The sequence below is a fragment of the Anopheles bellator genome, chromosome 2 (genome assembly GCF_943735745.2).
Source record: "Anopheles bellator chromosome 2, idAnoBellAS_SP24_06.2, whole genome shotgun sequence".
In the NCBI taxonomy this organism is placed as follows: Eukaryota; Metazoa; Arthropoda; class Insecta; order Diptera; family Culicidae; genus Anopheles; species Anopheles bellator.
The window spans coordinates 3753240-3773783 of NC_071286.1; the positions used below are offsets into that span (position 1 = coordinate 3753240).

Here is a 20544-nt window from a genome sequence, read left to right on the forward strand (position 1 = left end):
GTCCGTGTCCCATCGATCAAAGTGTTACCAAATAATTTTCACCTTCAAGATGCCACCGGGCGCGGACACTTGGGCTGTGGACTCGTCTCCGAGCTCCGACACATTACCCGGAGGGCACCTTTAGCCTTTTTTCCTCCGGACGGGCTGCCGATTGACGGGTTTTTTGATGCCTCCCGTACCCCTTAATTGGTGGGTAACCCGAAGAGAGGGACCCGAAATAGAAAATAGAAAGCACTCCGCAGGCGGAACGGTGGCCACGGTCAGACAGGCGAAAGAGATTATGTCTTAAGTTTTGGCACCCATTTTCGCTCGATCGCTCGCTGACTGACGGATGATTTTTCGGCATTTTATTAGCCATTCGCAGCGTGGTGGTTGCAGCGACCCCCAGCTGACCCCCCGAACAAAATGTCCGGCCGCAGGGGTCCCCTATGGGCTGGCTTGTTGCATAAACGGGGAGGGTGCAAAACGTGCCATAAAACATCGCGTACAGGTTTAGCTGCAATGTTGCGCTGCAAGTTTGCTAGCCTGTTTTTGTGCACTAAGCACGGGTCTACCGACTAATGTAGGTCTGACGCAAATAAAGGCAAATAAAATTATCGTTTCCAGGAAAACCTCTCCACGTATGCCTGAGTGTCCTCGTTTTCGCACGCGTATGAGCCGGCAGGAATCAAATCTCTCGATCGAAACCAAAGCCTCAAGCGATATCAGCGAAACAGTGGCCAACGAATCTGATGTTAATTATGCGTGGCCAGGCCCCAGGGACTCACCTCCCCAGAGCATGGAGCTCACCAGGCGGGTGGCAGATTTATAAAACGGTCGCGGTCAACGAAAGTGAAACCGGACTAAAAAGTCCATCTGCCAAAAGCCACGGCTAAACTGATCGGCGAGGGATTTTAAAAGCAATCAAGCAACGGATAAACACCTGATCAAAGTAGCCACAAAGTGATGATAGTTGGCTGAGCAATCCAACGATGCGTTGGGTGAAGCGAAAAGTTTGCACTTTGTTTGCTAAAAATCACTAAACATCAGGTCGAGAATTGTTCCTTTTCTTCTCCCCAAATATCTTCATGCGTTAGCCAACTTTAGGGTGAATTGACTGATGTTGAGGACTTCATTATCTTTTGATATGAGGGAAACGAAGCACAGCCTTTTCTTTGTTTATAAACGAACCGCAATAGACATTTCAAAATGATAAAATGATTTAAAATTATACAGGGCTATCCATTTTGTACTTTAGAAATAAATTGTGCAAAAATTTGAAGAAACGGGTATAGGTTTAGATATTCAGATGCCTGTATGTTATCTTAACGCAACAGCCGAATGCTAGGCTAATACAGCTCAAAGTCTCTATAATACATAAGAAAAAAAATATCTTAACGTAAGCACAGCTGAAAATATAGCCGATGCAAGTGCAAGTGTGGCCGAAGGCCCAAACTTGTCGATAACACGACGTAGTCAATAAATGAACTTTTCTTACGGGTCATCTAGAACTTTGCATGGAACTGGATTTACACCCGCATCAGTGTAAAGGCTAGCCTACACAACAATTGAAGCCTACTGACCGTCGACAACGAAGACAGTACGCCAATTCTTGCGGGGGTTCAATACGGGTTCTTGAGCGACAGACCGAAAACGTTAACTTTCAGCCACAATTTTTTTCTCCGACGAGGCACATTTTTCCCTTGGCGACTACGTAAACAAATAAAATTTGCCGCATCTGGGGCACTGAAAACCCTCAATCGATTGAAAAGCGACCACTATATTCAGAAAAGGTGCCTGTTGGACTCTTTCTTGTGAGGCTTTTGGAAAAATTGTGTTTATGCTGACTGAAGTCTGCAGCTTTCGAGCATTTGATAAATAACATTCGCCAAGTTAGGGCCGAGGTAACACCCAAAATTTACTGAAAAGTCATTGAAAAATTATCATATCAGGTTCGACTATGGCCATACACCCCGAAAGCGATCATCTGAACGGTGGGTTTTTTTAAAGTCCTGTATTTGATTACATGTTGTAAAATGGCCAATTAAATAGTTGAGTACTTTTTAAACGAACTGGTCTCGAAAACGAACGAACGATGCATTTATGTCTCTGTGCGCCTAGTAGAAACAATAATCCGCCACGATATTGCATCACCCGGCCCCGTCACATTCACAGTAATCGGCTTCCGGCAGTGCATTCGATCCTGATTGATGGTTGTCTGTCGCGTGCAGCAGCAACAAAAAGTGCTCACAATCAATCCGCAATCCGCGGTCGCGAACGAAGCGGAATGAAATTTAATCGAGCCATTTTTTTACCGTTCCTCGAGCAGCAGCGACCGCCAGATCCGGAGCCCGAGCCAGATGATTGTGTTCAAAGTTTAGTTTAGTTTAGTGTCGCAGCCGTTCCGTGATGCCGGAGCTGACGGTGCACGATAGTGGCGGTCCCGCGAGTGTTGTTGCTGTTGTTGAGTGGCCAAAAAATGCGCCGACCACAGTCCAAGTGCAGTGAGCCGTGTGGTGGTTGTTGTAAATAAGCGCGCGGCATGTCGGCCCACGAGGTGAACGTTTTGCGGCGCGTCCCCGCCGTGGTGTCCTGTGCGCTGTTTCTTCTCCTCTGCTGGCCCGGGCTGGCTAACCCGGCTCCGCGTCCTGGCAATCGGACACTGGCGGTGGTGGGTGCGTCTGTCGAGGGCACTGCGACCCGCAACAGTACCCGCTACCGGCATCAGCGGCTCGCCGAAGGTTCCCCGGGGAACACTGCCAGCGGCCGGACCAACGATGATGATGGTGGCTGCGATCGATCCTGGGTGGCGACCGATCAGTCGGTGGCCGCTGCAGCACAGAGCCGAGGCCGAGACATCGGAGTGACCGGAGCGGGCAACTTTGTCAAGTTTGCGATCCTGCTGCCGGAACAGCCGAGCAAGCGGCGCGACGTGCGTATCCTGTCGACGGTGCTGCCGGTGATCGAGATGGCGAAGAACGCGGTGACCGCCCCCGGGGGCTTGCTGCCCAATTTTCGCATCGAAATCGACCACCGGGACACACAGTGTTCGTCCACTTTCGGGGCCCTCGGAGCGTTCGATATCTTTCTCAAGCGAAAACCAGGTGAAAATGCACCCCGATAGTGTTGGTTGTGGATGTGTGCTGTGCGCCAAGGAATCAAATCAAACCGTGCGTTGTGTGCGTGTGTGAGTCACCGGAAGCGAATTATGGCCACTGGTCCCGGTCTGGTCTTGATGGTTTGCTAGAAAAAATGGTATGACGAGCGAGAAAAAAGCTCCCGTCATGAAGAGCAGAATCGTTTAACGTTGAGTTCAAGATGGGAGACAGTATAAATATGGACTGATAGATTAGGATTGACCTATCGATCGACCTAAAAAAGGGGGTCTCCCATATAAAATCTGGGTTAATTTCAGCAAAATTCGGATAATTTTCAAGCAATTTGGGCCAAATTCAGCTGGTGCGAGTTTTGTCATGTATCCAACGGGAAGCGGGAAGGGAAGTCGATCGGGTACTTCACCGGCAAGCCCGATCGTCTGAAACGCCGGATAATCAAGAATTGAGGATAAGATGAGGTGACGCCCGCCGGGAACAGCTAGTTCTACATATTCATATCGATTTCAAGTTTTTATTATTACCATAATAGCAACGGAGAAATCAAGTGGAAAAATAAAAACAATCAAACGTGCGACTTCGATCTAAGACAAAAGAGTTAACATGAAGGGTTAAACTTGCACAGTTGATGGAACAGTTAAATTTAACGTTATAATTTCTTTTTCTTCGATTTATGTCGTTGTTAACTCGTTGATGACTCCGAAGTTTATACGAGGGCAACCGCTGTTGCGTTTTTTCTTGATCGTTTTTACGTTTTCGGCCAACTTTGAGGCGTTTGCCGGGATCGATGGGAGCAATTGCGTTTCGCATTGATTCTGATGCCGAATCATTAATCCCCGAGTTGGTTGTCTCTGTCAGGATCTTCTCGATCCTAACAGATCAATTCTGAAGGCTTTGTTTGCCTGTTATTCTGTTCATCGACATCTTCATTCTCTAATTTCATTTCAATTGGATTTTCTTCTGCTTCGAATAAATCATCAGGTTGGTTGCCACAACATTCATCAAGAGATGATCATCAAGAGATGATAGTTCCTCGCGCCGCCAACTCGCCTAGTGATGTTTATCGTTTTCGCCCACTGTCGCCCAGGTTCAAGTTCCATATTAGGCTGTTAATGCCACAAACCCGATCTTTTGCGATGTATTTTCATCGACACGCGCTTTTACGGAGTGCTCAGTGTTCCACTTTCCACGGCACTTCTAGGAACCGTTGAGGATCAACTATCAGTCCCCGCCTTCATCAGGTTCGGCTGGTTAGTTTTCATTGCCGTTGCCGATATTGCAGGTGGGATGATTGACTAATTTACATTTCAGCTTGTGTGCCGAAAACACAAATTACGTCTCTCACACCGTATATACTAGTTTCTGTTTCGCATCGCGACCTACCCATATCGCCAGTGGCGTAGACGCTGATAACGATCATGCAAAATGTGGGCACCAAAATTAATGCCCACGATTCCTTTTTCTCTGAAAGGATCGATCGATCGATGATTCTCCGAGTATTCGCACGCCGTACGCACGATCAATCAGTCTGTCTCAATCGAATCTCCGATTGAACTTCTAGCAAAGATTCTATTTCCGTTTTACACAAATGAAGAATATGGTATTCGAAGTGCCAATATTTATGGGACAGTGTGGAGATCGTAAACGTGAATTTCTCCACTCTAACAGACCTAGATCTACGCGAACGCTTGCCGGTTGGCCGCGGCTCATCGTTAACCGAGGTCGGTTCGATCCGTTCCCGTCCGAAATCCCACCGCCTCTCTGGGAGCTCCGTTTTGCCACGGCACGTTTCTCACGCCCAGAACCTGGCACGGGGTCGGTTAGCTACACTCCCTCGCGGGGTTTATTTATACCCAAGAATGTAAAACTATGGCAAGCAAACCCCACTCACTTTCCGATGCCCGTCGTCGTGTTGGATGCGTACCAAAACATATTCGATTTCATCGCTCCTTTGCCACCAGAGCGGAACCTCCGTCCGGGTGACCGGCATTCCTTGCTCCGTGGTCGAACGAGTTAAGAAGCCAAAACGATACAGCCCAGCCAGCTAGTTTGTTGCAGGCTGCACTGGAAGGAGCACGCGCAACAGGTTGTCTTCTTAACGATGGCGAAAGTGAAAGGTGTGACAAGCGAAGGCAAGACGACGAAGACGGTGCTCGGGGAAGGTTAACCCCGACGACGGAAGGCCACCATGGTGTATGTCACGCCAGCAAACATAATTCCACCTGCAAGGAAATAACGATCCCCGGGGTTCGATTGTCCACTTCGGAACAGAACATTGTGGGCCCTCCACCGCGACTTTCGAATGCGCTCTATGGGAGGGCACCCCCTTGTTGTTTCAGTTACAACCAACCGACCATTGCTTGGTTTGAGTGGGAACTTTGTCCGGTATTTAATTAGCGAGTGCCGCACGACAATAACCGTTAACGCGAGAGTTTAAATATGCCACACCGTTGTCGGCGACCCTTGTTTAGAGTAAGGACGGTCAAGATGCCTCTCGAATTCCCGAATTCCCATGCCGCGCCGGCTGGTGTAGTCGCTTTTACTTTCTTCCGGATCTATTTCATGTTCGGTGTTTGGGTCATCTTTAGTGTGACCAACCGACTGGCAGGCCGACCGGTTAAGGCATCGCGGCGGCCAGATAACGCGAGAGATATGTAAATTTGTTTGCGATTAATTTCAAGCAAACAAGGCGCCAGCCAGTTTTTGCTTGTCCGGTGACCGGTGAGTAACGCGTGTGAGAAAACCGAAATATCCAATCCCTGCCGAAGGACACAGGCAGCTTATCTTGCACGACGTGTGGGTTTTCTGAGTAGTATTAGTTTCTGATTAGTATGAGACATTTCGTACAGTTTGAGTTTGGAAATATGTTTTTCATTTTTCCCAATTTTCTGCAACCAAAATTGTATGTTATACATAAATCTCATGAATGAACGTTTCGAATAAATGTTCAACCATCGAAAAATATTTATCCGTTTTTTTATAACCGAATGAAAAATAGGACCTTGAATTGGACACCCTGTAGTTAGTAGACCAAACAGTATTCGTGTGTCCGGTATGGAAAGAGGAATCCAAACCCTTGATGCATCATCCTATATAGCAAAATTTGGTTAGATCATGAGCATTACCGCAAATTTTAAATTTATAAAAAAGAAACAGTCCTTTATCGAGCAAACTCTTTATGTTGAACAAGCTAATGGATGTCGAAACATAGCCGCCGTACTCACGTGAGCGTTGAGCGTCTCGTGCTTGACCACAAATCGAAGGTCCTACACTGGACCGCACATAACCGGCTAACCATACCCAATTGCACGTTACTGCACTCTGTTAGTACTGTACTCAGTTGTTTATGGAAGGTTTTCAACAATCTTTCAACAGTTTCACTTTCACCTCAATGCTGCTCCTACAGATTCAGATAATGGACAGTTAGGGCAGATTTATGTGCACCCCGATTACGTATGTTGGTTCCCCCCTTTTAGATCCACATCCGCACAACCGCGCACGGTAAGACAGTAAGAGGATCCTACCGTCGGGACTACCGGGAGGAGCATATCTGAAACGCTGTACGTGGAATTTGGTCCACGCCAAACTGCCCAACGAGGCCGGGAGCCTGTCCCGAAAAGGCAAACACGCGCCAGTAAGTGTACCGCGGGCCATTTGACGCGAGATGTCCTTTCGAATGCCTATACCCGGTCGATCGGACAGGGACACCATTTTTCAATCTCATTACTCCACACACCGTACCTTGGCGAATATTTTGGGAGTTTTGGTTTTTGCTTAATTCTCTTTCACTTTCTCTACAACTTTCACCACGGGAAGAGCCGTTTGCGGGCCACAGGGTAAGGGTTGGTAAGAACACGAACCTTCCCGTTTCGTAATGGGCACTTAATTTATGGTGCATACCTTGGGCTGAAAGGCATCCGATAAAGGGAGGCGAGTCGGGTCGGGGAAAGAGAGCCATTGCTGTGAGATAAGTTACACGATAAAGTCCACGCGAACCACACACGCGCGCCGCCTCGAAGTAGTTTGATTTGATTCCTGTGACGACGCCGCAAACGAGATGATGGACCCTGTCGGCGTCTGACATCGCGCTCCGTGTTCCATAATCGTAGATGTATTTTTTGGCCCCATCTGCGACTACGTGATCGCGCCCATCGCCCGCTACTCGGCCGTCTGGGGCATTCCGGTGATCACGTCCGGCGGGCTGACGGAGGCGTTCTCGCTGAAAGTGCCCAACTACCGGACGCTGACGCGGATGACCGGCAACTACCACGCGTTCGGGCTGATGATGCGCGAGCTCCACCGGCACTACAACTGGACGATCCAGGCATACCTGTACCACGAGCACGACGAGAAGTCCGGCCGCGGCTTCACCGACTGCTCGATGGCGATCACGTCGATCAACCGGGCGATCGGTGGCAACGAGACGTCGTCCGGCACCTTCGACGAGGAGACGGCCAAGTACGCGGACTACCTGCGGCTGCTGCGCCAGATCGAGCGGCGGGCCAGAAGTAAGTAATGCGGGCGAGGCGAGCGAGCAGTGTATCCCTTTTCCAATCGGCGGATTTCTGGGAACGGACAACTCACGTCACAAGGTAGTCAAGGTCGTTAAATTATTACCGATCAACGGTACGGGAGTGGCCCCCGAAAAACGAGTGCAATAAAGCAGCATTGGGGAAGGTCAGGCACTACAAGGCTGAGGTGAGCTCCATTCCTATGGAGTTCGATCGTGACTTGATGCTATTTTTACACACCCCTGTCAAGACCACCACCGCAGGGCGGTCCTTTGTCCTTCGCGTATTCTGCTTGGGTTGAGTCTATTTTTAAAATTGGACCAACTAGTGACTGGTCTCCTCTCCCGCGTGGAGATTGTTGGGCAAAAGAAGGTGTGTGGAACTAGTTTCTTATGCGGTTCGGATGCGGTTCGGACCTCGGGAACTTCTTCTGAAAATATGCCAAACGATGATGAACGCACCCGGGGTTCGACATGTGCCAAAACCCGTGCGGCTATCCCGGGGACCAGTCGATTGAACTGTTGCCGAGCCGGGCTAAAAATGGTCTCCCACGGGAAGCCAACGTTCGGAGACTGTAAACTGTCTCCTGTCAAAGACTCGTTAAATCAACACCAACACGGAGTCGAAATGTCTAAAAAAACCCACAATCTCTTAATAATGCCACTTAAATCATCCTTTCCTTCAAAATCCGACAACCAATCTGTCTCTCTCCGTTCGGTCTGGATCACGTACTTCGTCGTCGTCGATTCAAGTTTTAATGCCAGTCAAAGTAAAGAGACCTTTGCCAGCCAGAAAGGATACTCTGCCAATGAAATCCTCCGGATTGGAAGGATGTACGTGCCAAGTCCAAACGAACTCCTATTATTTGTCCCCCACCCAATCCGAGATGGGTGCCCAGAAAAAGTGGGCAATCGCTCGAGGGCCCAGATTCGCACTCGGGTCGCGTCACACTTGCTGGCTTCATCGAGCGAAGCTGCCTCCGGGAATTAAACCCTCTCCAGCTTTCTTTTCATAATTTGAATTTAAGTTCCAATTTGTATTGCCACCATTCAGTGTGCGGCTGATCCCCATCAACAGTCTTTTATTTGCGATATCGACGCCATCAAGAGCGCGGAGTTAATCCGTTTGGCTCTCAATTCATCAAGAGAAAGAAATACGCTTCATACCGATAAGTTTGAATATAATCGACACGTAAAGCCGCTTTCGGTTTGTGGATTAATACATACGGAGTGAGTTTATTCTGCGGCCGACGGCCGGTTCCGGTCCGGATGTGGGATAATAAAAATGAATAAAAACGATAGCTCCGCCAGCGCCACGTGCCTATCCGTCACGTATCAGCCTCAGCCGGAACCCGTACGACGATGATCCTTTTTTTTCCCCCCGTATCCTTTCACTCACCGATTGACAGTTTCATCGGCTCTCGGTCGGGGATTGTGGTCCTTTTAATATTTGGAAGAACCCTACGGAACAAAAAATCCGTTGCCAGGGAACTGCCACAATACAATTTCCTAGGATGTCTGCACGGGTTCTGCGAAGTGTCCGGTGTATGATTTTCTGACTTAATTCGCTCTTTTTCTCTCTGTCTCTGTCGCTAGTGCTTTTGTGTAACTCTTTTCCATGGATCCTTGAATTGGGCTCAAAAACCAAACCAACCCAAAAACCCTGCCTCCATTTATTGACTCCATTGATTTGGGCACTGATTCTATCATTCAATTCCATTTCTCTCATTTCAACTCGCTCATGTGCTCAATCCCTTTCACACGCAGAACATTTCCATCGCCGGTGGTTGGTAGGTGCGTTACTTTTTCATTTTTAATAGCCTGATCTTACAAATTTTTACTTAGTGTAGACCTAAACATTTTGGGTTCTTTATCTAAATTAAATAGAGACCCATTACATTGCTGGGTCAATACTGTAGAATTAGATTTCAACTATTATTTTATTGGCCCTTATAGCTTCCTCTACCGTTCGTTACTGTTTAGTTAAATCGTGTAGATCATTGTTACACCCTCCTAGTTTTTCATACCAAACTATGATGTTCTACTTTGTATCGGTAGTTTGATAGCTTTTAGTATTTCTCAGTAAATTTGTCGTGCACTTGCCGTCTTCTTCTCTAAGTCCTACTCCTTATGCATTCCTCAACAAAACTTACTCGTTCCTTAGCCCTCACTGGTAAAGGGCGCACTGTAGCATGGAAAACTTTTTAATCGCCTTCTGTCTTGAGTAAGTGAAATTATTTCATCCGTAGCATCAATGTAGTCTAGTGTCACGCCGCGTCTGTAAATAGTTTTAATCCAATGCTAGTAAAGTTCCATCGTTTGAGCGGGTTCTGAGCTGCTCCCGATGTCTTACATACCATTCCCGGGGAAAGGACCATTCTTTCCCGACTTGGACAACTTGCTCTGAATGAATTTGTTTACAAGCAAATTATTGCGAGTTTCTCGGCATCCAATCGCCCAGTGCACTGAAAATAATAATTAAAAAGTTTGAGTGCATATTTAAAACCACTCTGGTGGTGGCCGAAGATCCTTCCGGACAGCTGGACAGCAATCCGACGTGCCCCTCTGCCCCAAGAGAGCAACCGTTACTTCCTAATGAATGAACGAAATCATTTCATCGTTGGTTGCTTTCTAAAGCCGCCCGCCGGGACTAAGAAACTCTTCTTTTCTTCGGCCCATCGCCCGAGGTGGCCACCAGAAGAAGCAAAAATAACTGCGCCCAACGAGCGGCGAGCAATATGATTTCCACGTCGCGTTTTTATCCACAAAATGTCTTACTCCTTTCCCAGCTACTTTCTTAGTGCGTCGTCCGGGTTGCGCGCCTCATTATTACTACGTTTCGTTTGACATTTCTGGCCGCGCGAATCCCGGCAAGTCCTGTGCCACAGCGATAAGCCACACAAAAGTCGGAGTCGAAGAAGGGCCAGAGACGGAACATTTTTCTCGCAACATAAAAAAACGGCTCCATTGTCAGATGGGAGCCGCTGGGCCAGATCCAGACAACTACTAGCCTTGCAGCATGCAAACCTGGAGATAAAAACGCAAAATCGGATTTCTTAGAGCGCTTCACGATGCCATTGTAATCACGGCATATCGATCGCAACTGTCGCCGTTGCGAAGCTGGCGAGCTTCCGGGAACAGGTGAATTCCATGATGGGAGCTTTCTTTCACTTACCCCCCAGAAGAAGTGACATAAAAGTTGGCCCAACCGGAAAATGTCACATATGGGGCTGGGGCCACGTCTTGGCCTACGAGGCAAAAACCCGGCCACTATTCTTCTCACGTGCAGCTTCGTCCAGAAGTTTTACATCAAAAGGCAACGGCATTTACAGCGCTTCGGCATGCGTGTTTCTGGTCTCCTGGGAACGGGTTGGTGCATCCTTGGCGTCGTCCTGCCTGTCTGTACGTTACTTCATTGGGCCCCAGCAGGCCGACCAGCAGCACTTATAAAGTAGCAGAGGGTGAGACGTTCATTACTTGGTGTTCAAAGGCGAAGACATCTTTACATCGGGGCGGCCAAGTCTGGCACGTCGTGGCCATCATGGTGGGGTCGTAATATTGTGTAACGGCTTTCATAATGGTTTTAATTAAATCTAGTGTCTCGCCACTAATTCAATCCGGAAGTGGCCTTTTAACAAGCCTGCACAGTGGAGTGGTGTTAAAATCATAAAGCTTTAAATATTATTCCAACACATTGCGTGCCATAACCTCACACTTCCGACCACTTCCGGCGTTTTTGTTCACTGAATTTGATGGCATCTGACAGATATTTCGTTTAGCAAAGCCCAAAAGTGGGGCAGTCTTCCTCCAGAAATGTCGGGAGAACCGGGTTGGAGTGACAGTTTTCGTTAAAAACAATGAATAATGGCACAACAATAGCAGCGCGCAACGCAGCAAACACCCACGAACGAAAGATGACACCAAAAGTTTTCATTCTGGGCGCCCAAGGAGACCCTTTTTTCCAGGGACGAGTTTTTTGGGGTTGCGTACAGAAATAGACGCCCGGCGCCATTTAACCGGAACAAGAAATTGGATAGAACGATAACGAATTGCGCAAACAAACAACTTGCGTGGCCAGCTGTTGAATTCGATACGGTTATTCGCGCCTTGAGCACGATTAATTTAAGGTCAAAGTATCCGACATTAGGCAAACCGTTAGGGTTTTTGGGACTCCTGAGAATTCTTGTAACGGTTATTTTAAATTTCCGCGAGAAAATTGAATACTTACCACTATCAGCAGCACGGATCAGGGCTGGCGTTGATTGAGAGCTATCGCCGGGGAGCCATCGAACATTGATCGAATTTCCCACGGGCCAATCGAAGAGCCCTGGGGTTGGGCTCGCTGTTGTTACAGCCCTGATGTTAACGTTCACGACGACACTACCACTTTTGTTATATTGATTTTCATTGAATCGATTTCGTATCTTTTTTTTCACCTTCCAAAGTCTAACCCTTTAACATTTACGGTTTTACAGGCACGCTCCCTGACGTCGTGCAGCGTACGTGTGATGTGTGCAGGACATGCAAGCGTCCCCTTGCATGGTGCACGTTCGCTTCACTCACTTCTCTTTTCGGTAGTGCATACTCACATTGTGAATATTTATTGTTCGATGTTCCGGCATTCTCTCAGACGAACGTGGCGTCGGCGTGTAGCTGCTGCAGCGCGCCACACCATAATCAAATAGTCGAAGAATCCGCCACTCGACGAAAGTTGTTCCGTTCCTGTGAGCACCACTCAGCACCGGCGGCGTGACTCTGGCGTGTGTCTGGTCGGCGAAAACTTGTCAAAGTGCATCCATGGACTACTATGGATGCCAGGATGCTTCGATGCTGAACGATGCTGAAGCATGCACCACTAGGCTGTGAGTTAGTCGGGTCGGGTTGTTGTTCTTTCTTATTTTCCCGAACTCAAAATCTGCTGGTAGACCTGTGCTTTATTTACGTTTCACCGTATGTTAGCTCCGTTAGTTACACATTTCTGCAGCATATCCTTTGGAGTTACCGACAACAATAGACTTTTGTGTTTTCAATGAAAGGACTCTACCAAAGGGTTAGGGCGAACGTGACACGCTGACTTCTCGCGCGAGCGCCTTCGCATTGGGAAGCATTGTTTTCCTGCGTTTTGTTATGCATCATTTCTTTTCTGGTGCCGCGTGATCTCTCCGACCAGGAGCAGGGCTAACCCCAAAAGTCCGTGTCCGTGTGGAGAATAAAACACAGCAGCGCCCCCCATCATTTCAGTGTATTTAGGGGTTGATGGAGCTGAAAACGATATGATACCGAGCGGTGGCCGGCCGCAGCCGGCATAGCATAATCCCCCTAAGCTAACAAATGTGCGCGCCGGCCCAGCTCATCCGGTTCACCTTAAGGCTGGATGGTGGCCTCGCGAGTGTTAAGCTTTCCGTGAGATAACAAAAGGCGGGAAAACAACAACTTTCGAGGGCGGATTGTCTAGGATTTGGTCGAGCACCAAAAAAAAAAAGAAAAGCAGGATCCATGCAAGGAGGTTACCATCGCGTCCTTGGCCAAAGGGAAAGACACTATCTTGGGGCTGATGAGCCGCCCCATCGTCTGGCGTGGTCCGGTCCGATAAACCACTCCGGCTGAGCGAAGATATTCACTTGGAACGGTTATTAATTCGTGTGGTTTGATGGGTAAATTTGGAGTGGTCCGAAAGATCAGTAACACGCACCGACCTCTTCGGTGGAGTGACTATTTGCGGATCCTTGCTCGTTAGTCATCCATCCGTCACGGCGCATCCTTTCCGGATAAAGTGCGCCACAGAAGCGCGTTGCTTCCTAGGGCCCGATTATTCAATAAAATATGCGCAACTTTCAAAATTTCTCGCATATCATCGTTTGTTTTGTTGATGCTTTAGGATGCAAGCAACTCTTACTAGCAAAAGCATTTGCCAGCATCATCAGCAACTTGCTACAAATTTCCGAACTGGAAACCAACATTAGCACATTTTTGGCCCGCGGACGGCCGATGCTGCTTCCGTTTTGAAAACCGTGTTACCAACTCACTAGTCCAGCATGTGCGTATGTTAACACAGGGGTTTCAAAATCCCGGGCCCAAGCGGGGAAAACGTGGCCCGTTTTGTTCAAAGGGTGATTTATTCATCAACGTAATCTTCTTCAAGAGTCACGCAATCATTTCAGCGCGTTTGTAGGACAATTTATCTTTTGCCTTTAAATAGGCCTCAGTTTCAGCAATAAACTCTTGATGAGCATTTGTTTAGGCTTACGAAGAACCATTAGTTGCAGGGAGTCTCGAATCTGACGAATAAAGATAACTTTTTTTATCGACTTGTGACGCAATGCGTTGTCTTGATGAAACATTTTTTGTTCCACTGATGATGGTATTTTCCTTCTCAACATAGTCGATGAATATTACGCCACGCACATCCCAAAATACGGAGCCCATAACCTTTCCAACCGATTTTTTAGCTTTCGGGCGCAATGGACGAAGTTCACCAGTTGCACTCCACTCAGAAGACGGATTCGTTTTGATTCCGGAGTGAAGTGATGAATCAGAGTGATGGATGGAATAGAGCTTCTTCACAGTCAAATGCTCATGCAATATTAAGCCAACACGTTATTTTGATATCTATACAATCATTCACAATGATTTTGTGGCTTTTTTTATTGTTTTCTGGTGTTACCGCCTTTATTTGAAGTCAGAAATCCATCGTTTTAGTGCTGATTCTGAGTTGAATCTGAGTCCTTAAAGGTCTTTTCACACAATTAGTTTCACTTGAACGATATTTTTTTCCATCAAGAAGCAGTGTAACATTAAATAACTATCTAACTAACTTTTCAAAATAACAAAATTAGCGTAACTCTTAGCCCAATAACTTAATGGGTTAGGATCGGGACTTTTCAGCACGCGTATTATTGTTCAGCACGCTCAGCGCAATTCTGGATGGGCATCGGGAAAAAACAAGATTCCCCGTCCCGGACGGACAGGGGTCCGGGGACAACTATCGGGCCCCTGCTGTTGGCGGGGCCACCCTTGGAATGACGGCGCAATGCGCCGTGCTCTATCGGCGCGTCGGAATGTGATGTTGCTCTCGTTGGACCGGTAATAAAAGAAAATGTTGGGAAAAGTTAAACTCTCCACCGCTCTGCTGGTCAAAACGTGATAACGTGCGCAGTCCCAGCACGCCACGTAGGCCCTCCAGGATGTCCTTTTTTGCTCTAGTGGAGGGAGATGCCACAAACCACCATCTCGGGAGGTTCCACGCGCATTTTAATGGAAGTTGAAACAATGTTGCTGGCTTGCGGAACACACACGGGGCGGGTTTTAGAATTTGTTGGCCACCCATTCTGTGATTGAACAAGTTTCGTTCGTGATTTGCTGAGAGGGGTTTGATACAGAGCAACACAGTTATTGCAACTCCCAAAGCGAATCGCCAACTTTGGCGCTCGCAGGACGAAACTATTTTTGGCGCGCGGTTCGTCGTATATCGCAAACGATAACATCTCGCGCCATCATTTCACCTCCGATGTGTATGACATCCGGGGAATTCGTTCATCCAATTCCGATCGAACGTCGGCTGTTGTTTTTCCCACCACAAGGCGAGATATATTTGGAGCGCCTCTGCACTGAACTATCGTATATCGGAAATTCCTTATCATCTAATGGAGTTCTGCGCTCAAGATTCATCGCTAATCGTTACACTCCGTTGCCCGTTGCTTTCCGCTTCATTTTTAGTATCGGTTTTCCCGGAAAGTCGCTGGAAAGTAGTGGTTTTCCACGACTCCCCCCGGCAGGAATTTACTTAATATGCTCCACCTCGCCATCATGTCGCCATCGTGATCCTGGTACCTTGTTGTGGTCCTTCTTGGAAGCCGAATATTAAACTCGGGCCGGGCCGGGCCGGGCTGTGTACATACCCGTGCGCTATTTGAGCAACTATTTATTTCCGTTTCGTTTCGTTGCCACGCGCTTTTCGTGGCGTTTTTCTCTTCCACAGTCGTCATCATGTGTGCCAGCCCGTCGACGATCCGCGAAATCATGCTGGCGGCCGCCGAACTCAATATGGTCAACAGTGGCGAGTACGTGTTTTTCAACGTCGAAATATTCGGAAGGTAAGACCGATGATGGCGTGGTGGGGGGGGATCTCTTATTAGAACCGGTGGCCTCTGTTTGCTTAGCCGTTTGTTTTGTTTATTTGGGCCCGGTTCCGCTGTGGCGATTGTTCGATTGTTTCGGTCAGTTTTCTGAAGTGTTTGTTTCACGATTTTGCCAAGCGCTCACTCTTGTTTGCCGATTCTTGTTTTCTAATTTTCAATTGTATTTTATTCAATCACCGACCGAATGGCTTTTAATTATGTAGATAGAATAATGAAACGTGCAGCAGTTTTCCTCCTGGAAGCCTTCGGCTTACGTTGGAGTTTCTGTTACATCAAATCTTAAACAACACTAACATTTGTATTTTGTTTTTACTATGGGATTATTTTCATTCCATCCGTTGCTTTCCATTCAATTCCATTTTGAAATGAATATTTGCCGATTTAAAAAGGAACATTTTACGGTCCAAACAAACACACCGCACATCTTCGCTAGGTGCGAGTTCCAAAATCGTTGCACGAACTTTGAACTTCCCAGCGGACCGGTAATTTGCATGCCATGATTTGCTTAAAGAATCAACCAACAAAGACTCCAGGCACGCCAGGTTGAAGAAAGGAATAATTTGGCCCCTCCCGGGGGGGTCCTGGTCCATTCGGAGGACGCCAGTCTTTCGGAGGGTTCTAATTTAAATATAATGCTATCTGCTCTCCACCGTTCTGCATCGCTCAACTTGGACGTTGCATCCAAGAAATAGAGAGCGAGACAAGGGGTCCAAGAGATAGACTAATGCAATTTACTACTGACCGATCCACAGCATGGCAGCGACCAAGCAGCCGCCCTGGTACGCCAAGAACGACACCGACGAGCGGAACCAGAAGGCGAAGGAAGCGTTCACCGCCCTGCTGCAGGTGGTGGCCCGTGAACCGGAGGACGACGAGTATCGCCAGTTCTCCCAGGAGGTAAGACAGAATGGCCGTTTCACTGATAAGCAGTCTTCGGAAGCCACCGGAGGTCAGCTGCGCACACATAATTTAATCGCCCGAAAACATCAAAAAACCCCCCCGAATCGCAGAGTCAGTTAAATTACTGCGGAAGTTTCCCCGCTGCTATGCCTCTTGGAGTTTTGAAACTTTCCGCCAGAATTCGGGTCATAAATCGGGAACGAGCCCACAGGTTGGAGATGCACCGTTCGGACGGGGCCATAAATCCGACCTAGGCTTTGATGGGACTTTCGAAAAACACAGAAAAGCGTTATTACTGCTGGGTTCTGCCGAGAGTGCTAATAACCGAGAGTACGCGGTCTGTTAAAAAAAAGTTCGCAAATTTTTGTTTATTTTTCAAACATTGTTTTTTCATGAATATCTATTTTGTCCGCTTCAAAGTAATCCCCATCAGATATCATTGTGCCATCCGTTTTTTTTCCAATCCTCATCCGGTTTTTATTTCCTAAATCTTAACGTAGCGTCGTCCTTAAAAAAAAGTCACAGGCTTCAAGATCTGGGAAAAACTGTGGCCGTGGCATCATCAGTGTGTTACATTTGGCCAAAAATTCGCACACAAACAATACTCATGATGCACCACGGCCCTACAGTGGAAAAAAAACTGTAATACTTTTGTTGCGATACATTTTGGACACACCTTGTACCCAATTTTTCCACAAACGATTTATTTTTTTATTGAACGTTTCCTTAGGTAAGCGATTCGAGTGATCTTCCCTCGCGCCGGAACACAAATCCGGCAAAGTGGAATTTGTTAAAAACTGCTCAACCCTAATCGCGTATTCCGCTAGCGAGCAAGCGACAGTTTCCAGCGCCACGGCCACGTGATGCTTGGAAAGGGGTTCCAAACCGCTGGTTCGGTTCGGAGCTTCGGTGCTTCGGTGCTTGATGAAATGAAGCTGTTTAAAATCCGCTTTTCCAATCGGTTTTCCAACCCCCACGGTCTCGCCCGCACGGTGGCCACTTTCGCCAAAGTAGCGCAATCCAATCCCGGCCCCAATCCCGGACGTGACAGAACTAATAATAGTGCGTCCTGTCAACATCGTCCTGTGGAAACTTCTTGCGGTCCTTAATCCGTTGGTCGCCGCCGGCCGGCAAATGAGCTTATCGCGCGTCTCGATGAGAAACTTTTCTCTTCCGCTGGTCACTCGGTAGGTGAAGGAGCTGACCCGGACGAAGTACAACTACACGTACGCGGAGGATGAACCGGTGTCCACGTTCGTGACGGCGTTCTACGATGCGGTGCTGTTGTACGCGTACGCCCTGAACGACAGTATTGCCCAGCTGGGTGAGCAGCAGGCCCTCCGGCAGCCCCTGAACGGGACGCACCTGGCCCAGCTGATGTGGGGCCGCAGCTTCAAGGGCATCACCGGCAACGTGACGATCGACGCGAACGGCGATCGGATCTCGAACTACTCGCTGCTCGATCTCAACCCCGAAACGGGCCTCTTCGAGGTAAGTATCCCTTTCCCGGTAGTTCCAGAACGCCACCAATAAGCGCCTTTCCGCGGTGTTGCAGGTGGTCGCCAACTACTACTACGGCGGTGGTCTGCAGTTCGTCGAGGGAAAGGCGATCCACTGGGCCGGCGATCGCACGAAGGCACCGCCCGATCGGCCGACCTGCGGTTTCGATGGATCGCTCTGTCCGGATAACTGTGCGTAAGCTGGGTCCCTCGCCTGGTTTTTCGTCGCGCATCTAATGCTCCTGGTTCTCTTAACAGCACTCCCGGGCTACGCCATCCTGTCGCTGGTGCTGGGTGTGTGCGTGGTGGCTATGGGCGTCGCGTCGTTCCTCGGCTACCGGCACTACAAGCTGGAGGCGGAGATTAACTCGATGACGTGGAAGGTGAACCCGAACGATGTGTTGTCCTGCAATCCGAGCCGAGTGCACCGCGGAAGCCTTCACTCGATCGCACGGCGCGGCAGCCAAGCGGTAAGCGTGTGTGTTTGAGGAGCCCAGGGAGGCCTGCCAAACCAACGGTCAATAGTCCCGCCGTCCTTTCAGACGATCTACTCCGAGGATCTCAACTCGCTGCCGGGTGACCGGCAGATCTACATCCAGTTCGGGTTTTACCGGGGCTGCAAGGTGGCGATCAAGAAGATCAACGTGCACAACATCAGCCTCAACCGGTCGCTGATGCTCGAGTTCAAGCGCATGAAGGACCTCCAGCACGATCACCTGGTCCGGTTCTACGGGGCGTGCCTAGATCCGCACCCGGCCGAACCGTTCATCTTGACCGAGTACTGTCCGAAGGGTTCACTGCAGGACATTCTGGAGAATGAGACGATCAAACTCGACTGGATGTTTAAGCTGTCGCTCATGCACGATGCCTGCAAGGGGATGGCGTTCCTGCACTCGACCGACCTGCATACACACGGTGCCCTGAAGTCGTCCAACTGTGTCGTAGACTCACGGTTTGTCCTGAAGGTGACCGACTTTGGGCTGCACCAGCTACGGCGGAACTGCGGCGAAGATTCCGACATCGAGAGTTACGCCTACTGGAAGAGTGAGTGCACGTGGCGCGGGGTGACGCACACACGAATCCTGACCCTTATCCTGTTCACAGAGCTCCTCTGGACCGCACCGGAACTGTTGCGGGATCCCCGCTATCCGACGGCCAGCAGCCAGAAAGGGGACGTCTACTCGTTCGGCATCATCATCCAGGAGATCGTGTCACGGCAGGGTCCGTTCTACCTCGGCACGGACGAGGAGAAATCCCCCAAAGGTACGTGTCCGCGTTCGTTTCGTCTTGAGCCAAACACCGGACAGCAACAGATGGAAGCGAGGAAACCTGGTTCGCCACTCGGCTTCGACGGCACCCTTTCCGAATGCTTCCGGTTGGCGTGCTCCAAGTTCTCCAACCATCCCAATCGAGGTTGGGCCCACCTGGGTCCTGTGCGCCCTTCCGCAATCGAAACTCCACGCAGCGAGTACTCGATCGCTTGCTCCCAGCTCCGGATGATGGGGACCTTGTAGAGCCGGATCATCTTCGGTGTGGTCACCGTTTGGCGCCTCCGCCGGTACTCGCACACGACATCCTTGAACGGATGGCGCTCCGCATTCGTGCGGTACTCCACCACGCTGTTCTGCCGCAGCAGCAGCGGTCGCTCCAGGATCGGCTTGTCGAACGTTAGGCACCTTCCACCCGACGGTTGCTCGGTTGATGTTTCGGGAGCTCGAAAGCTCGCCGAAGCTCTCCGTTGGTCTCCATCCTCAAGCGTCGCTTGCTTCCGTCGTATCTGCTGCAGGTACTCGGAAAACTCTGATTTGCGCGGAATTTCGTAGATTTTGTACCGTGATTTGCTGGTGGCGATCGGTTGTACCGGTGGCCGGCGATGACTACCGGACGGCGGGAGGGTTGAGCGGCGCCCCGTTGAGCTGCCTTCGAACACTCGCAGCTGTATCCTTACGGTTTTTTCACCCTTTTTCGTGCTTTCCATCTGGATGTTGTGGCCCCCTGCGCGGCGGTTTCTGTTGGTTGGTTGGTCCACAAACAATTTTGCAGCACCCGTCCGTCGTGTTGCCCGAAAATGCTGTATGGAGAGAGAGTGTTTCGCAGCCTACCAGGATGCGTGTTAAACGTTCCATCAATCAGAAGCTGAATTTTGGGTGTGCCTTTCTTTCTCTCCCCTTCTCGGCAGACATCATCAAACTAGTCAAAGAGGGTCCCGGCCTGCTGGGGGCCCCGTTCCGTCCGCAGGTGGACGAATCGTCGTACGAGGACGTCAACAACATTATGATCAAGTGCTGGGCCGAGGATCCCGCGGAGCGGCCCGACTTTGGGGCGCTGAAAAGCATCATCAGGAAAATTAACAAGTAAGTGGACGGGCTGCAATACACACGAGCGTTTCCTTCGCGTCCTGCGAT

At 49.2% G+C, this 20544-nt stretch overlaps 1 protein-coding gene across 1 annotated transcript in view; it reads left to right on the forward strand.

Annotated features, from left to right (window-relative positions):
* The first annotated feature begins 2521 nt into the window (after positions 1-2521).
* LOC131211984 (atrial natriuretic peptide receptor 1) overlaps positions 2522-20544 on the forward strand; it is a 25919-nt gene continuing 7896 nt past the window's right edge. The window contains exons 1-11 of the mRNA XM_058205687.1: positions 2522-3083; positions 7202-7600; positions 9370-9396; positions 15581-15695; positions 16493-16637; positions 17832-18131; positions 18196-18331; positions 18398-18609; positions 18682-19183; positions 19244-19402; positions 20319-20493. Coding sequence (XP_058061670.1) covers positions 2522-3083; positions 7202-7600; positions 9370-9396; positions 15581-15695; positions 16493-16637; positions 17832-18131; positions 18196-18331; positions 18398-18609; positions 18682-19183; positions 19244-19402; positions 20319-20493 — 2732 coding nt within the window. The remainder of the gene's footprint in view (positions 3084-7201; positions 7601-9369; positions 9397-15580; positions 15696-16492; positions 16638-17831; positions 18132-18195; positions 18332-18397; positions 18610-18681; positions 19184-19243; positions 19403-20318; positions 20494-20544) is intronic.